Source organism: Oryctolagus cuniculus, chromosome 3 (genome assembly GCF_051225735.1).
Source record: "Oryctolagus cuniculus isolate XC-2025 breed Fujian yellow rabbit chromosome 3, ASM5122573v1, whole genome shotgun sequence".
Lineage (NCBI taxonomy): Eukaryota > Metazoa > Chordata > Mammalia > Lagomorpha > Leporidae > Oryctolagus > Oryctolagus cuniculus.
The window spans coordinates 122113497-122130425 of record NC_142869.1 but is presented as its reverse complement, the minus strand read 5'-3'; the positions used below and the strand labels follow the sequence as shown (position 1 = coordinate 122130425).

Sequence of the window (16929 nt, the reverse complement as noted above, 5' to 3'; positions counted from 1 at the left end):
GACATGGCCTGTATGACAAAAAAACCTCAAGAAAACACTAACAGGAGCACAAGAACAGGGTGCAAACACTCAGGACTGCAAAGGCCAATGTCAGTGCTGGCAAAAACCAGCTGTAGTAGACTCTACAGTTACTGTGAAAATTCTTCATGCTAATAGGCCAGTAACTTTTAAAATAATTAATGTTTTTAAATTCTAAATTCTGTTGTCTACTTAAAGGAGCCAGGGCTGCTTGGGGAAATGCTGAGTCTAGGCCCAGGGGAAGGAAGGTACCCAATGAGACTAGAATCTCCCTGTGCTGCAAGGCGAGGATGTGCTCAAAGAAAGATGGGGACACATCAAATGGACACAGGAGCTAGAGGGGAAGGGGTCCCACAGGTTAAGTCTGGGACAACTTGGACATCCAGATAAAACAGAATCCTGCTCTGCTGATAAGAGAGCTCCTCCATGCTGATAAGCTGAAGGAGGCGTGTACAAATGTACTCAAGCGCCAACGAGCTTTAAAGCACGTAAGGCTGTGCAGACCAAAAAGGGCCCTCCAGGAGCTGTGCTGTGGCACAGGCCACAGAACCTCTGCTGCGAGGCTCTGAGGTTGTGGCTGTGACCTATGCCACTCATCTGATCACCACAGACCATGTCTATTCATGTGGCCACCACTGTGCAATCACTGGCCACTACTACATGCCAAGCACTGCCGTGAGCTCAAAGCCATTGGTGGTGTGATATTAAGTTTCTGCCTCTCTCTGGGTCACATCCTATTGTGAGACCCCAAGAGAATTCCCGGTACTATGCTTTTTGCATAGTAACGTCTTTATATTCATACATTTCACAGATTATGAACCACAAGCCTGTAAACATATGTCACTGGTAAAGATAGGATAGCACAATTCAAACCACAAAGGGATGCCACTGCACACCCAATCAGGTCAGCAAAAACTTAAAGGGAAAAAAAAAAAAATCAGCCGGCGTACTTGGCTAATCCTCTGCCTGTGGCACCGGCACTCCAGGTTCTAGTCCCAGCTGGGGCGCCAGATTCTGTCCCGGTTGCTCCTCTTTCAGTCCAGTTCTGCTGTGGCCCGGGAGTGCAGTGGAGGATGGCCCAAGTGCTTGGGCCCTGCACCCGCATGGGAGACCAGGAAGAAGCACTGGCTCCTGGCTTCAGATCAGCACAGTGGCCATTTGGGGGGTGAACCAATGGAAAGGAAGACCTTTCTCTCTGTCTCTCTCTCTCTCTCACTGTCTAACTCTGCCTGTCAAAAAAAAAAAAAAAAAAAAAATCCACCATGAAGGGTAAGAGGAAAAAGGAGCGATCCTAGGTACCCCAGCACTTCCCAAAGTACTCTCATGTGTCTGTCAGATAGTGACTTTCACACTTGGGCCACTGTATATCACAAAACACATACAAACACATGGAGTTTTACCAAACAATATACACCCTTAGTCCATATTCTGTAAATCTATTCTCTACTGGCCATAACTCATCCTATTATGGGGCGGTGGGGGGGGGGGGGGTTGTCACAGTGCAGTGTGAAGAATACTGCTTTACAAAAACTCCTAGGGCCAGGGTTGTGGGTTGTGGTGCAGTGAGTTAAGCCACTGCTTGCCATGTTGACGTCTCATATCAGAGTGTTGGTTCCAGTCCTGGCTGATCAGCTTCTGATCCAGTTTCCTACTGACATGCATAGAAGGCAGCAGATGATGGCCCAAGTACTTGGGTCCTTGCTACACATGTGAGAGCCCCAATGGAGTTTCAGATTCATGGTTTTGGCCTGGTCTGGCTCAGCGCTGGCTCCTGTGGCCACTTAGGGACAGAACTAGCAGATGGAAGACCTCTCTGTCACTCTACCATTCAAATAAATAAATATTAAAAAGAAGAGAGAGAAGGTCTTATACAAGGGCACTGGAAATGGTATAAAAATATATACAGAGGGGCTAGCACTGTGGCGTAGCAGGTAAAGCCACCACCTGCAGTGTCAGCGTCCCATATGGGTGCCAGTTCAGGTCCTGACAGCTCCACTTCCAATCTGGCTCTCTGCTATAGCCTGGAAAGGCAATGGAAGATGGCCCAAGTCCTTGGGCCCCTGCACCCATGTTGGAGATCCAGAGGACGCTCCTGGCTCCTGGCTTCAGATCAGCACAGCTCTGGCAGCAGCAGATGGAAGACCTCTCTCTCTGCCTCTCTGTAACTCTGCCTTTCAAATAAATAAAATAAATCTTTGAAAAAAATATATTTAGCAACACTGTCATAATAGCAAAAAACTAAACTCTTAATTTATAGAGACAGAAAACAAATCAGATGCAAACAGGCATGATGGCCTTTTATGGGGAAATACTTTTATGGGAAAATACTCTGAAATTTACTAAAATCACAAATTTTACACTCAAAAGTGAATTTGATGGTGTATAAATAATATCCCAACAAAAATGTTAAAAAAATCTAAAACAAACCCTTAAGGATGGGCAGTTTGCCAAGTGGTTAAGACACCCATGCCCCACAGGGTACCTCGAGCATCCTGATAATGCAGACCCTGGAAGGAGGCAGCAATGAGGGTTCAAGTGATTGGGTTCTTGCCACCCACAGAAACTTGGATTTAATTCCTGGCTCCTGGCATTTAGGAAATGAACCAGTAGCTGGGAGCTCTATCTGCCTCTCAAATAAATAAACAAAACCAAAAATGGGGGAGGGAAAGAAGGAACAATTCAAATGTCAACATTAGAAAGATTTTACTTCTATTGCTAGGTAGTATTCCAATACAGAACAAACTGTGGTATGTCTATATAATGGAATACCATACAGATATTCAAAGGAATGAGCTAGAGCTATATGCAAAGAAATAATGTGGGGCTGGCACTGTGGTGTAGTGGATAAACCGCCACCTGCAGTGCCAGTATCCCATATGGGTGCCAGTTCAAGTACCAGCTGCTCCACTTCTGATCCAGCTCTCTGCTGTGACCTGGGAGAGCAGGAGAAGATGGCCCAAGTCCTTGGGCCCCTGCACTGCGTGGGAGACCCAGAAGATGCTCCTGGCTCCTGCTTTGGATCGGTGCAACTCTGGCCATTGCAGCAATTGGGGAATGAATCAGTGAATGGACGACCTCTCTCTCTCCTCTCTGCCTTTCCTTTCTCTGTGTAACTCTGACTTTCAAGTAAAAATAGATAAATCTTAAAAAAAAAAAAAATGTATTATGCAAAGAATAAAAACAATGAGAAAAGACAAGTCACAGAAAAACACATATAACCTCATTCCATTAACAGGAAACATAATTTTAAGCAGGCAAACATATATTCAAGGAAATATATGTAACAAATAAACTAATAAAGGAAAGCAAGAGATCAAGTTCCATGATAGTGATTACCCGGACAGGCAAAGAGGAGACACAACTGGAGAGGAAGACACCTGAAGTTTCTGGCAACAGTTTTTCACAGTGGGTGGTGATGCTACAGCATGACTGAGGGGTGTGGGCCTCTGTCACCTAAGGGAGTCTCTCTGCTCACTCTCACCTTTATCCAAGAGGCCCCTTTCTACCCTTTCAGGACAGGGGCCACTCCAGCCACTGAATGACAGTCATTTTAAGGTGACAAAGAATTCTTTTTGGGGGCTGGTGCTGTGGTGCAGTGGGTAAAGCCACTACCTGCAGTGCCGGCATCTCGTATAGGCACAGGTTTGAGTCCCGGCTATTCTACTTCCCATCCAGGTCTCTGTTTATGGCCTGAGAAAGCAGCAGAAGGTGACCCCAAGCCCTTGGGCTCTGTACCCATGTAGGAGACCTTGAAGAAGCTCCTGGGTCCTGGCTTCATATTGGCTCAGCTCCAGAGTAGGCCATTTGGGGAGTGAACAAGCATTTAGAAGGCTTTTCTCTCACTCTGTCTCTCCCTGTCTCTCTGTGGCTGTCTTTTGGATAAATAAATCTATAAAAAAATTTTTTTTGTTGCTCCTTCTCAGACGACTTCCCTTTGAACACACATTTTTAACATACACATATGCAGGTATTCTCTACAAAATGGTCAAGGCCACAGATTACCAAGAGTGCTGAATCAACAGGCTCTGACACTGGGTGGCACACATACAGGATCTCCCAGAGATCCAGGAGGGTGAGGGACACGGATAACCCCACCAGGAGCTCACTCAAGGAGGAAGTGCATGGACCCAGCAGCTAAGCGGCCTGGGTCTGTATTCTGACTTCCATGTACAAGCTGTGTGACCCAGAACAAGGAATCCTGTTCCACTCATTTGTGAAGTAGAACAACTCCGCCCAGCCCCAGGTGACTGAGGGGAAGATACTGCACAAGGTGGCAGCAGTTTAGCTGGTCCCAACCTGATCACCTCTGCTTGCCTGTCAGAGCTTGAGCCAGATGCCCACCCACCAGGCCCAGCTACCTCAGCACACTGGACTTTGGCGATGTAGCCGTTGTTCTCCAGCTCCATCCAGTTGGCTTCATAGAGCTTAGGCCCGATCAGAAAATTTAAGTCGACAATCTTGTCATCTTCCCGGACGAGGGTTGCGGTCAAGCCCAGCTTGCAGTGGGCCTGCACGATGGTGAGCACCCGGCGGAACATCTTGGCTGGGGGAACAACGGAGCACGCTCTAAGACTCTGGAGCAGCACAACACAGACTTTGCTTTGACCTGGCTAACCCCCAAATGTCAGGCCAAAGGCACCTGACTCGAGACAGGAATGATGAAGTCAGATGCCTTCCCATTTCTTTTACCATCTGCCCAAAAGAGGGGCGAAGAGGAGAATCAGAAGCAGAAATGTGCTCTCCCTCTCTCCGGAGCTGAGTTATGGGGAAAAGCATAGAGGCAACCCAGAATGTCAGCTACAACACTTACATCATTAACTCTAAACTAAGCAAGGAGATTGTTCACTCTGAAACTTGTACCCAGCTTCTGGGGCAGTCAGCTGGGGATCTGGTGGGGAGAGAGGAACCAAAGGAGTCAGCTCTGCCCGGCTCCCAACATCTTCCCAGAAACCAGGCAGAAAGCAAAGCCCAAGGCAGCCCCGGAATCCCCGGCTCTGACTGCTCTGCCTCTCTCAGGAAACCCCTCACCACATCCTATCAAGTAGATTCCTTCTGGTCAACCAACAGCTTCCTTTCTTTTCAATGTTACAACTCTTTGTGATTTATCAAATCAGGTATGAGGCACTCATTTAAAAGGCTCAACGTATGTTCCTATGTGCTCCAATACCTTGAAGCAAGGTTAACATGTCTGATACATGATTATCTTAAAATATAAGTAAAGTCGGACTAGTGATACTTAAAAAATAAACAGCCATAACAACGTGAAAAAAGAAAAGAGACTGGAATACACCAAAACACAAACCAAAACCCTAAAAGCAAAGCAATGACAGAGGACTGTCTAACCCAAGTACACTGTCTTTACAGCTGTGAAACAGAATAGTAACAACGTGGTTTGCACACACATCACATGCAAACATAGATGACACACATAAGACAAACAACCAGCACCATGGTTGATGCCAAGGAGACTGTCAGTCTCCCTCTCTCTCTCTCAAACACACACATACACACACACACACACACACAGTGTGGCAGACGGCTCGACATTTTCACGTGGGCACATGCCAGTGGAAGAAGAGGGTGTGTGTCTGTACCCCCAAATCCCCCAGCCCCTGCTGTCATGAGGAGGATACCACGGGTGTGACTTCCATCATCAGAGAGGAGTCTGTCTCCTCTGAATTTCACAGGAATTGAGTCAGAGTATGTACTTTTGTGCATGGCTTGTGTCACTTAACACTGTCACGGCTGTGACTTGACATTCATTAGTGTGACTGCTGGACTGTCTCTCCCATTTTGACTCAATGCCAAGCACAGGGCCTAGCAAGACAGAAGCACTTAACATATGCAAATATTTTACACAGATTTCTTACTAATAAGATGGCCCCACAGGGCTTCCTTGAAAAGATCTGTAAAGTAACACAGCCATCTTCATCTTTTGAAAAGAATCTCAAAGATGTGTCATTCTATCTAACCCAACATGGTAGCTGCTGAGTAGTTGGGAAACTTCCACTCATTTCCCAGCAGTCAATCCCTCAGTCAACACTTGCTCTCTGGGTGAGCACAGCCTGGCCTCGGGCTTGCAAAGTCTGGAGTGCTTTACAGTCCTCTACCCAACCAAAGATAAAGTGATAAAGTGAACAGGAGACAAGCATGCAGACACACGCTAAATACACCCTTGGGCAGAAAGCTGAGGACAGGCACTGGAAATCTGAAGTATGTTCATGCAGAGCATTCAAAATTTGTCAAAATGGCCCCAGCATCTGCTTCTGTGTGGTTGGAGCTCTTTCAGCACCTGTGGATATCTGAAGATACCTGGAGATGTTCATAGCTGGCCAGGTAGGGGTGAGGGTCTTTGAGGAGGAAGCAGCAAGGCACAGGCTCTGTGGTGGGAGTCCTTGGTGTGTTCAGACACAAGGTGACCAAATGGCCAGAGGAGAGAGTCAGCGTGGGAAGGATAGAGTTCTCTAGGCAGATCTTGTGAAGCCTTGTAGGCCATGGCAAGGATATGCACTAAGAGGCTGGGAGCCATCCAAGAGATGGAACAGAGCTGGCTTCCATGTGAGCAGATGAGGCTGGTCACTGTGGTCAGTGTGGGTGGAAGAAAGCACTGTGAGAGCAGAGAGAAGCTGGCGCCGTGGCTCAATAGGCTAATCCTCCGCCTTGCGGTGCTGGCACACCGGGTTCTAGTCCCGGTGGGGGCACTGGATTCTGTCCCGGTTGCCCCTCTTCCAGGCCAGCTCTCTGCTGTGGCCAGGGAGTGCAGTGGAGGATGGCCCAGGTGCTTGGGCCCTGCACCCCATTGGAGACCAGGAGAAGCACCTGGCTCCTGCCTTCGGATCAGTGTGGTGCGCCGGCCACAGCGGCCATTGGAGGGTGAACCAACGGCAAAGGAAGACCTTTCTCTCTGTCTCTCTCTCACTGTCCACTCTGCCTGTCAAAAAAAAAAAAAAAAAAAAAAAGAGAGAGAGAGCAGAGAGAAGCACAGGATTGTAGAATCCAGTAAGACACCTGACCCAGCGAAAAAGACAAGAGGATGAAGGTGGCCTGACGGGGTGGTCGGAAAGGTTCAGCTGGCGAGTCAGATGTTGGATCAGAGAGAGATCCAGAGTGATGCTAAGGCTTTTGGCTTGAGCGGAGGAAGGATGGCATGGTGGTAACTGAGACAGGAACAGCTTTAGAAGGAGCAGAGTTGGAAGGGGCCGCTCAGGAGTTAGGCTTAAGACATGTTGATTTGAGTTACCTGTTAAAGAGATTCAGGCACCGGCCAGAACATTAGGAAGGGAACAAAAGAAATGGACATTTCACCAAAGGGCATATTAAGCTGCCAGGTAAGCAAGTTGAAAAGGTGTGCAACATCTTTCATCATCAGGGAAGTGCCAGCTAAACCCACCATGAGATACTCCAGTAAATCTTTTAGATCAGAAAGTATTGACAATGCAAATGATGGAGGAGGTTACAGAGCAAATGGAACTGTCATGTTGTTGGAGGGACTGTGTTGTGCTTAGTCACTCTGGAAAATGGTTTATGGCAGTTCGTATTAAATTGTCGGTGGCCTACCAGTGCCATTCCTGGATACCTATCTTAGATCAGTGGAGACAGTTTTATACAAAAACCTGTTTATAATGCTTATGGCAGCTCTGTTCACAATCTGCAAAGGCCAGTGCCTTCGGATCAGCACAGCTCCGGCTGTTACAGCCAATTGGGGAGTGAAGCAGCAAATGGAAAATCTCTCTGCCTCTCCTTCTCTCTGTGTATAACTCTTTCAAATAAATAAATAAATCTTTAAAAAAAATGGTTTGGGGTGGGCACTGTGACACAGCTGGTTAAGCCATCATTTGGGACACCCATATCCTATACTGGATTACCTGAGATCAAGTCCTGCCTCTGCTTCTGACACAGCTTTCTATTAATGTGCCTGGGAGGCAGCACATGATGGCCCAAGTAGCTGGGTTCCTGCCACCCAGGTGGAAGTCCCAGATGAGAGTTCCTGGCTCCTGGCTTTGGCCTGGTCCAGTCCTGGCTCTTGGGGGCACAGAGGGAGCAAACTAGTATTTGGAAGATCTCTCTGTCACTCTGCCTTTCAAATTAACAAATGAATACATAAAACTTTTAAAAATAATAAAATTTTTAAAATGAGTCTTCCTTAGAGTGGGAGTTCAGTGCAGTGAGTAAGTCCCTACTTAGGATGTCTGTATCCTCTACTGGAGTGCTTGGTTTGAGGCCTAGCTCTGCTTCCAACTTCTTGATAATGTGTACCCTGGAAAGCAGTGGTGATGGCTCAGTTACTTGGGTTCCTGCCACTAATGTGGGAGACCTGGATTAAGTTCTTGGCTCTAGGCATCAGCCTGTCCCAGCCTGGGTTGCTGCAGGCACTTGGGGAGTGAACATCAGATGGAAGATTTGTATCTGTCTCTCTGCTCTTAAAATAAAAACGTTAAAAAGAAAAAGGTTTGCCTGCAATACTTAGAGAAGTAGGGTTTCTATTACATATTCCCTGAGGACCAATACTTCAGCTTTCATATAACACAGCCACGCTACTGCAAGGGCTTTTCAGTGCTCCTGGCCATTTTCATAGGGCTAAGGGTGTGGTGAACTGCAATAGTAAGAAAGATGGAAGAAAAAAAGGCCACCTTCTAAATGACTAGTGTGGGCCAATGCTTAAGGAAGCTGTGAACGTAACGTACTCACCATCCACCCCAACCTTGACCCTAACTACTCTTAAGAATTATTTAAACGTTTTATCCAGCAAGTCTTGTAGCCAGCTGGGTGGACTACAGAGCAGTCCCTCCCCCAGGCCAGCAACTGGAAATTTCTTATCTGTTTTTTATCTGTTCAATGAAGGGACACCCTGGCTTCACTTGCATACCTGGTATTGTGTGCACCTCATCCAGGATCATGAGGCCCCACTCCTGGGTTTTGAGCCACTCCATGACACGCTCAGCCTCCCAGGACCTTTTGGTGGTGTGGCCCAGCATGGAGTAAGTGCTAATGGCAACGGAGCAGCCTATGGGCTTGTCCTTGGCATCGGAGGTGAAGCGGCAAATCTGGCTGTCATCGATGGTGGACCACATCTTGAACTGGGCTTTCCACTGTTCCACAGACACAGCTGAGTTCCCCAGCACCAGACAGCGTTTTCTGACGGTGCACGCAGCCGTCACACCAACCAGGGACTTCCCAGCACCTACAAGAAACCCAGGGCCAGGCTGAAACGAAGGACAGGGACAGGCAGAATGACTCAGCAGGAGCACAGGACTCCCAGCAAACTTCTTGCTATGCCTGCCAGCTGACTCTGTGAGGACAACTTTGGGGCACTCACTGCCCCAGCCTCAGTCTCCTGCTTCATAGAGGAGACACGTCCAATTCACACACAAGTGAGAATCAGTGGATGTAACTTTATCTGCATCCTGTTTAAACGCTGATGTCTTAAAACAAACCAGTGAGAGGAGATACTCCCATTACCACCATTTCAAAGATGGAAAAACTGAAGTACGGAGCGCCTTGCCCATGGGTAGAGCACAGTGGTGTACCTAGGCACAGGTGCACAGCACACGGCCTGCTAAGGAGGGACCCAGCAAAAGACAACTGGTATGGGGGCCAGCGCTGTGGCGTAGCAGGCTAAGACTCTACCTGTGGTACCAGCATCCCATATGGGCGCCAGTTCATGTCCCAGCTGCTCCTCTTCTGATCCAGCTCTCTGCTAATGGCATGGGAAAGCAGTGGAACATGGCCCAAATGTTTGGGCCTCTGCACCTGCCAGGGGGACTTGGAGGAAGTTCCTGGCTCCTGGCTTCAGATCAGCTCAGCTCTGGCCATTGCAGCCAGTTAGGGAGCAAACCAGCAGATGGAAAACCTTTCTGTCTCTCCCTCTCTGTGTCTGTTAACTCTACCTCTCAAATAAATAAATAAAAATCTAAAAAAAAAAAAAAAAAAAAGACAACTGGTATCATCACACAGTAGGTAAGGCCAAGAACTCGGGAGCATACTAAGTGTGGACGGTACTGGCGAAGACAGAGGAGGAAATTCCAGGAGCTTCTAAGCATACAACCAACCACCATCTGAAGATCAAGATAAAAACCAAGCTATTCCTTTCAACAGTGACTCTCCTTTACCATCAAAATAACCCATGGAACGTTAATTTAAAAACAAACAAACAAACAAACAAAAGATCCCAGGGGTGACCTGCGGCACAGCAGGTTAAGCTGCCACTTGCGATGTTGTCTACATCCCATACCACAGTGCATGGGATCAAGTCCCACCTCTGTCTCCAATCCAGCTTCCTGCTAATGTGCATCCCGGGAAGTAGAAGATGATAGCTCAAGTATTTGGTATCTGCCACCCACATGGAAGACCTGGATGGAGTTCCTGACTCCTGGCTTCAGCCTGGCTCAGCTCCGGCTGCTGAGGGCATTTGGGGAGTAAACCAGTGGAGAGAAGCTCTCTCTACATGTTCCCTTTCCCCCTCCAATTTTGCTCTGCCTTTCAAATAAATAAACTTAAAAAAAAAAAAAAAAAAAAAAAACCTGGAGTCTATCATGGCCTCTGGCCAAGAACCTAGGTGGAGACCTCATATTACATCCCTCATCTGAAAACTGAAATCCACAGTGCTCCAAAAGCTGGCACTTTTTGCATACTGACAACACCACATGTGAAAAATCCTACACTGATCTCATGTGCTGGTCACACTCAAAGCACAGGTGCACTAAAATGCTGCATCAGTTACCTTCAGGCTGTGTGTACAAGGTAATTATGAAACAGAAGTCAACTTCATGTTTAGACTCATGTCCCATCCCCAAGATACCTCATTGTGAATAAGCAAAACAATCTGGTATCCAAAACACTTTACCTAAGCATTTCAGATGAGGGATACTCAACCTGTGACCAGTGAGATTGGACGGGTGCCAAGCGAGCTGCCACTGCGTTTTCTTGGCACTATCTTATGCCATCTAGGAAGAAGCAAGGCTTCTGTGCTGGGGAGCTTCCAAATTCACAGCTCACAAGACTAATTTCTAGGAATGAGAACCTAACCCCACTATCTATGTTCAATAGCACCTCGCCAGCATCACCATCACAGCCCACACATGGCTTGAGTTTTCTTTACCACCTCTATCACCACTCAGGATGTGCCGTGTTGCTCAGCTGGTCTGTTTACTGCCTATCCCTTCCCTGGTGGAATGAACTCCATGAGGTCGGGACTGCTGTTTAATCCATGACTACGTCTCAGCACACTGGTCAGGACCCCCCACGCAGCTAACACTGGATAAATATTTGCCAAGTCATGAATTAAGACTTTACCTTGGCCATTCCTTGGAAAGCTGCAACTTAGGGAAAAGCACAAAAGGGAGAGCAGGAGGCAGCCAACAGATTCAGAGAGAGCAACCTGACCACTTACCGCATGGAAGAACAATGACCCCAGAACGTGCACGCCCATTGCCAAACATCTTCCGCAAGCTCTTCTCCTGGTAGGGTCTGAGGACAGCTGTGGGTTTCAGATCAATGTTGATATCAGGGTTGACAGAATCATTCCGGAAGTCGTATTCAGCCAACAGAGGGTACTCTAGGTGGATGCAACGCTTCTGGAGCTCCTCAATCATTTCCTGGAGAGGAGGCGCGAAGGTGGTTTCATTATAAGCTTGTTAGCTGAGGGTATGTGCTCAGAACACCACATATGCTAGGGGCCCAATGTTCAAAGCCAGCATTTTATTTAGACTTCTACAATTTCAGATCTTAAGGCACAGAAAAACAACCCAAAACTACACTGGCAAAATGAAATGTAACTGGCCAGACCAAACTGACCCTCAGCACAATTTCTCACATCTCCTCAGGAAGGGGTGAAGACCCCGGCCTCCACTGGGAGGAAAGATGCTGTGGACCCCAGACACTTCAGCAGCTCACACCAACTAAAGCTGGAATCAACACAGGGCTGGGCTTCGGAGCCCAGCTTGCTCAAAGGGCTGATGGGACACACTCACTAACCTGTTTGACTTCAAAGGACACTGTCTGTGTCTCTTCCTCCTCTTCCTCATCCTTGTCCATTTGCTCATAGAAATCAAACAGGTCCGTAGGGATGTCAGATTTACCCTGTGGATCTGTCACCCGGGAGGTGGAGGGCCCGCCGCCTCCTTCAACAGTCTTAGAAATCTGGAAGAGAGAGGCAGGTCGTGCTCCACACACAACCTTTAACCCTGCCGCTATCAAGCAAGAGTTGAAGTTGCAGAGGGTAGAAAACTGCAGGGCTGTTAGGTTCCAGGTGGCGGATCACAGATAACTGCGAGCTGGAATCCTAAGTGCCCGGCCACCCCAGGTGACCCCGGAGCCTACATACAGCAGATTTGCTCGTGAAAGTCTCTGTGATGAGCTCCGTGGCCTCCCCCTCAGAGTTCCTCAGGCGGCATTCCCGGATCACTGGGTCCTGAAGAAGATGCTGGATGACATCGGGGTGCGAGCTTTCAACAAAGTACCTACAAGCAGGGGAGGGAGGAAGGGTCCACTGACCGGCACACCACTTCTAGAAGATTCTACAGTTCATCTGACCAGATGGTCTGGAACTAGCAGCTTCCTAAGAACTTGCCCCACTCCCTCACTCCCCCCAACCCTCTGCCTATTCTGAGCTCTGAGCTGCTGGCCATGACATAACTTACGGGGACTATGGGCAAAGCCCTATTCTGAAGTCAAGCAAGCAGGGGACGGAGCCCCAGCTCTGCTGCTGTGGGGAATACAGTGACCAGTGAATAAACTGCCATCTGGGGACACTTGTCCTGCTCCTCTTATCTGTGCTTCAGGGCAGTGAGGTACTGGTGCAGAGAAGAGGTTGGCTCCTTCCCACAGCCCTTCCCCAAACTGTGCAGAGGGTGAAGTGCCCGGGACGGGGCTGTCACAGAGTCTCTTACCTGTTATGCTTCAGGACCAGCTTGACCTTCCCATAGCTAACCGTACACAGCTGCAAGCAGACACAACACCAACAATCAAGTCAGCAACAAGCAGCTCACTCAGAACATGGTTACCATTGGGCATGTCCACTGCCCAAGTGAAGAGTGCAGTTTACTTCAGGAAAAACCGGTGTGCAATCCCAAAGGAGCCAGATCTGTCTAAATCGAGCTTTCCCCATTAGCTTCTGCTTTTGGAAAGTGCTTTTGGAGAGCAAAACTTTCTTGCCTAATTCTGACATACATTCCTTAATTTCTAAAACAGCTTAAAATCTCTCTTTTATCTTCTCTTTTTTTTAAAAAAAGATTTATTTATTTGAGAAGGCAGAGTTACAGAGAGAGAGAGGTTTTCCATCTGCTGGTTCACTCCTCAGAAGGCCACAACAGCTGGAGCTGCGCCAATCTGAAGCCAGGAGCCAGGAGCTTCCTCCCGGTCTCCAAAGCTGGTGCAGGAGCCCAAGCACTTGGGCCATCCTCCACTGCTTTCCCAGGCCATAGCAGAGAGCTGAATCGGAAGTGGAGCAGTTGGGACTAGAACCGGTGCCCATCTGGGATGCTGGCACTGTAGGTGGCAGCTTTACCCGCCACACCACAGCACCAGCCCCTCTTTTTATCTTCTCTTCCCTTCCTCACCATGTCCGAAGTTGTCACCCTCATCCAGAGCTCATCCTGCCACACCAGTAATTACCACAGCTCCCAGTACACAGCTGGCATGGAGTAGGCACATGGTAACTGTTGCATAAATCAACATAAATCTGACCTCCTTGCCCATATTATTTCCCCAACTAAAACGTAAGCTTCTTGATGGCAGAGAATACAGACAAGCTCTATGAAGAAAGCCACAGAGGTGTGATGGTGGCCATGAAAATCTCACCACTCAAACCCTTGGCTGTTGCTCCTTCCCCCTGCCCCCCACCCACCACTGCATTGTACCAATGCACGTATCTCTACAAGCAGCTCCCAGGCACGAGTGGGTGCAGCCACGGAGCGAAGCTGGCTCAAACCAGTGAGATGTAAGCCCCTCTCCCTGGGCGGCCTTGCCCATCATAAGACAGAACTCTCTTCAGGGCTCCTGGCAGCTACTCTGGGGCCAGAGGCCATGGCAGTCTGGGGCCCTCTTCTGCCATTTGATTTGGGATCTGATTCACCCTCCCTTTAGATCAGCCAAAGGCAACAGAGTCATCATCTGTACCTTCAGAATGGCACTAGTCCTCTACCAACCACTGTGCACACAGAACCCTCTCTACTGCAACAGCTGCAGGTCTTTTTGATGTTCCCCCAAGGGAGCTCACTGACCACTGGCCTCATGCAAGCATTTATTCTTAGATGGAGTTTAGCCCCTGCATTAGTCAGCTAGGGTTGACAAAACCAAAAACCACACACTGAATGGCTTCAACATCTATTTTCTCAGTGTTCTGGAGGCTGGAAGCCTATGACCAAGGTACCAGCCAATGTGGTTTGTGGTAAAGGTCCTCTTTGTAGGGAGCTGTCTTCTTGCTGTGAATTGACATGACATGGAGAGAGAAGAAGAGCTCTCACAGTATCTGTGCTTATAAGGACAATCATCCCACTGGATCAAGGCCCCATCCTTAGGGCCTCCTTTAGTCTTAATTACTTTCTCACTCCAACCCACACTGGGGGTTAGGGTTTCAACATGCTAACTTTGGGAGACCACAACCCAGTGCACAGCACCACCCCACTCTAGGCTGTGTTCCCAAATAATCCTGGCCAGAAGGAGTCTGAACCGGTACCCATGCTGTTAGCTCCCGTGGATGAGAGCAGCTTGGGGGAAAACACAGCCTCAGCCACAACACAGTGCAGGACCCAGGGAAGCAGCAGCTGCGCTCCCCACAGGGGATCTGATTGGCACACTTCCATGGCTGCCCCAGGCTGACGACAAGCAACACCTATCCACACTGTGCCGCCATCCCCAGGGCAGGCTGGCCTCGGTCCCCACTTGCCTTAATAAACTGCATGATTCCATCGGGGACTCCAGTCTTGCTGAGCTTCCTGAGGTACTCAGTGATGTCACTGGTTTGCAGCCCAACGCTGACAGCTGCATACAGGGAGTAGGCAGTTAGCTTGTACTCATGCACGTGGGTTGGCCGGCACACCGGCTCGGCAATAGCCACCAGGAAGTCTTGGGCATATTTGTAAACTGGAGAGAAGGCTTCCAAGAAGATGTGGCCATCAGGAGCCTGAAGAACATCAAATACACATGACAGGACACTCCAGAGTTGCAGAGACTCTTAAGACTCTCTCCCATATAATTATCAAAGAAGGACAAGCCGCCTAACACCAGAAACGTTCCTGCAAGCCCCCCTCCAAATAACTGTAGGGTCTACTACTCAAATCAGATACACAGAAGGAGAGCAAAACAGAAGAAAAGGTTTCCAAAGTCCACAGCTGTTTCTCACACGGGGATTCTGCACAAGGAAATGCAACCTTACTGCCTATCCTCACGGAACCGTTTTTAAGTTAGATCTCAACTGAAGGTAGAACGCTCACTACTCTGGGCTGAGCCAAAGTTGGCTCCCAGATCCACGGTTTCCAACTGATCTAAAACATGCTAAATAAAGTGCTACATAATACATGCTATTTATCCCGCAGCTCAACGTTAATTCCTGGCATGGGGTAGGGAAAAGGAGAGGGGAGTGGGTGAGAATGGAGGGGCTGGAGGTAGAGGAACTGCAGGCAGGATCGTGTGGCCCTTGTGCGCAGGTGGGGGGGCGGGGTAGAGAGCGCGCTGTCCGGAAGACTGAATCCCACACCTCACTTTTGGATCTGAGAACGCCCAAGCTTCGGCGGCTGTTCCAGGCTCCGGAGCCCGGTCCCGGCCGAGGGCGTGCTTACCACCCAGAGGGGCCTGGAAGCGTGGTCATCCTTGAGAGGCATCTGCAGCCTGTAGTCTTTGGCCCCGTACTCGTCCACTTTGGTGCCCGACTCGTCCACCTGCTTCCCGGCCGCTGAGGGTACGGCCTCCTGAGAGTCGTTTCCAGGGGCGTCGTCGTCATCTTCTTCCTCATCCTCGTAGTGCCGCTTCTTGGACTTCTTCTTGTCTGCAAACAGACACAGGCGTGAGCCCCGCAGCAGTCCGGGGTTTCCACCACATTGCAGGGCGCCAGGTCGCGGCCATCACCCCCCGCGCCACCAACTCTGCACTAAAAACAACCGCCCCCCACCCGGCCGGTTCGCAGAGAGCTGCGCTGAGCTCCAGCCACGCAGCTCCCCTGCCCGGCGGCAGGGCCTGCGGGAAACAGCCTGGCGGCGAAGCCTGAAGCAGCTCCGCCACAGAGGCGGGGGCGGGGCCCGAGTGCGGCCGCCCCACGTCTCACCGCGGTCCGCCCGGTCTCTTTTGCCCATGGCAGCGACTGCCACACACACTGGGGTACAGCCAAACGCCTGCCCACGGCGTCTTCAGCTCTCGGAGGAACTTCCGGCTCACACCGGAAGCTCTTCTGACGTCTGGACGGGAAGTCCCGCCTCTGGGGACCAAGTTGGCGGGGAGGGCAGAGCGAGCGCAGCGGCCGAGAGCTTTCCAGGCGCTGGTGTGAGCCCAATGCTCGGACTTTTTTTTTTTTTTTTTTTTTTTTTTTAAGATTTAGTTATTCGAAAGAGTTACACAGAGAAGGAGAGGCAGAGAGAGAGTCAGAGTCTTCCACCCGCTGATTCACTGCCCAATTGGCCGCAACTGCCGGAGCGGCCAGATCCGAAACCAGGAGCCAGGAGCTTTTTCCAGGTCTCCCATGCGGGTGCGGGGGCCCAAGGACTTGGGTCATCTTCCACTGCTTTCCCAGGCCATAGCAAGAGAGCTGGATTGGGAGTGGAGCAACCGGGACTCGAACTGGCCTCCATATGGGATGCCAGCACTTAAGACGTTGGCTTTACCCGCTACGTCTCAGCGCCGGCACCCAGGACGTTTTCTCTGCCCGGGTGTCTTCTCTCCGGTTCTTTCTGCTATTCCTTCAGTGAAGTCTTTTCTGAGTGT

At 49.5% G+C, this 16929-nt stretch overlaps 1 protein-coding gene across 1 annotated transcript in view; it reads right to left on the bottom strand.

Moving 5' to 3' along the window:
* The window catches only part of ERCC3 (ERCC excision repair 3, TFIIH core complex helicase subunit), a 30372-nt gene extending 13946 nt beyond the window's left edge, over positions 1-16426 (bottom strand). The window contains exons 1-9 of the mRNA XM_002712415.6: positions 16277-16426; positions 15795-16000; positions 14903-15139; positions 12906-12955; positions 12341-12476; positions 11992-12156; positions 11408-11612; positions 8885-9199; positions 4377-4561 (exon numbers count right to left, since the gene is read on the bottom strand). Coding sequence (XP_002712461.3) covers positions 4377-4561; positions 8885-9199; positions 11408-11612; positions 11992-12156; positions 12341-12476; positions 12906-12955; positions 14903-15139; positions 15795-16000; positions 16277-16304 — 1527 coding nt within the window. The 5' untranslated portion in view covers positions 16305-16426. The remainder of the gene's footprint in view (positions 1-4376; positions 4562-8884; positions 9200-11407; positions 11613-11991; positions 12157-12340; positions 12477-12905; positions 12956-14902; positions 15140-15794; positions 16001-16276) is intronic.
* Between the last annotated feature and the right edge of the window lie 503 nt (positions 16427-16929).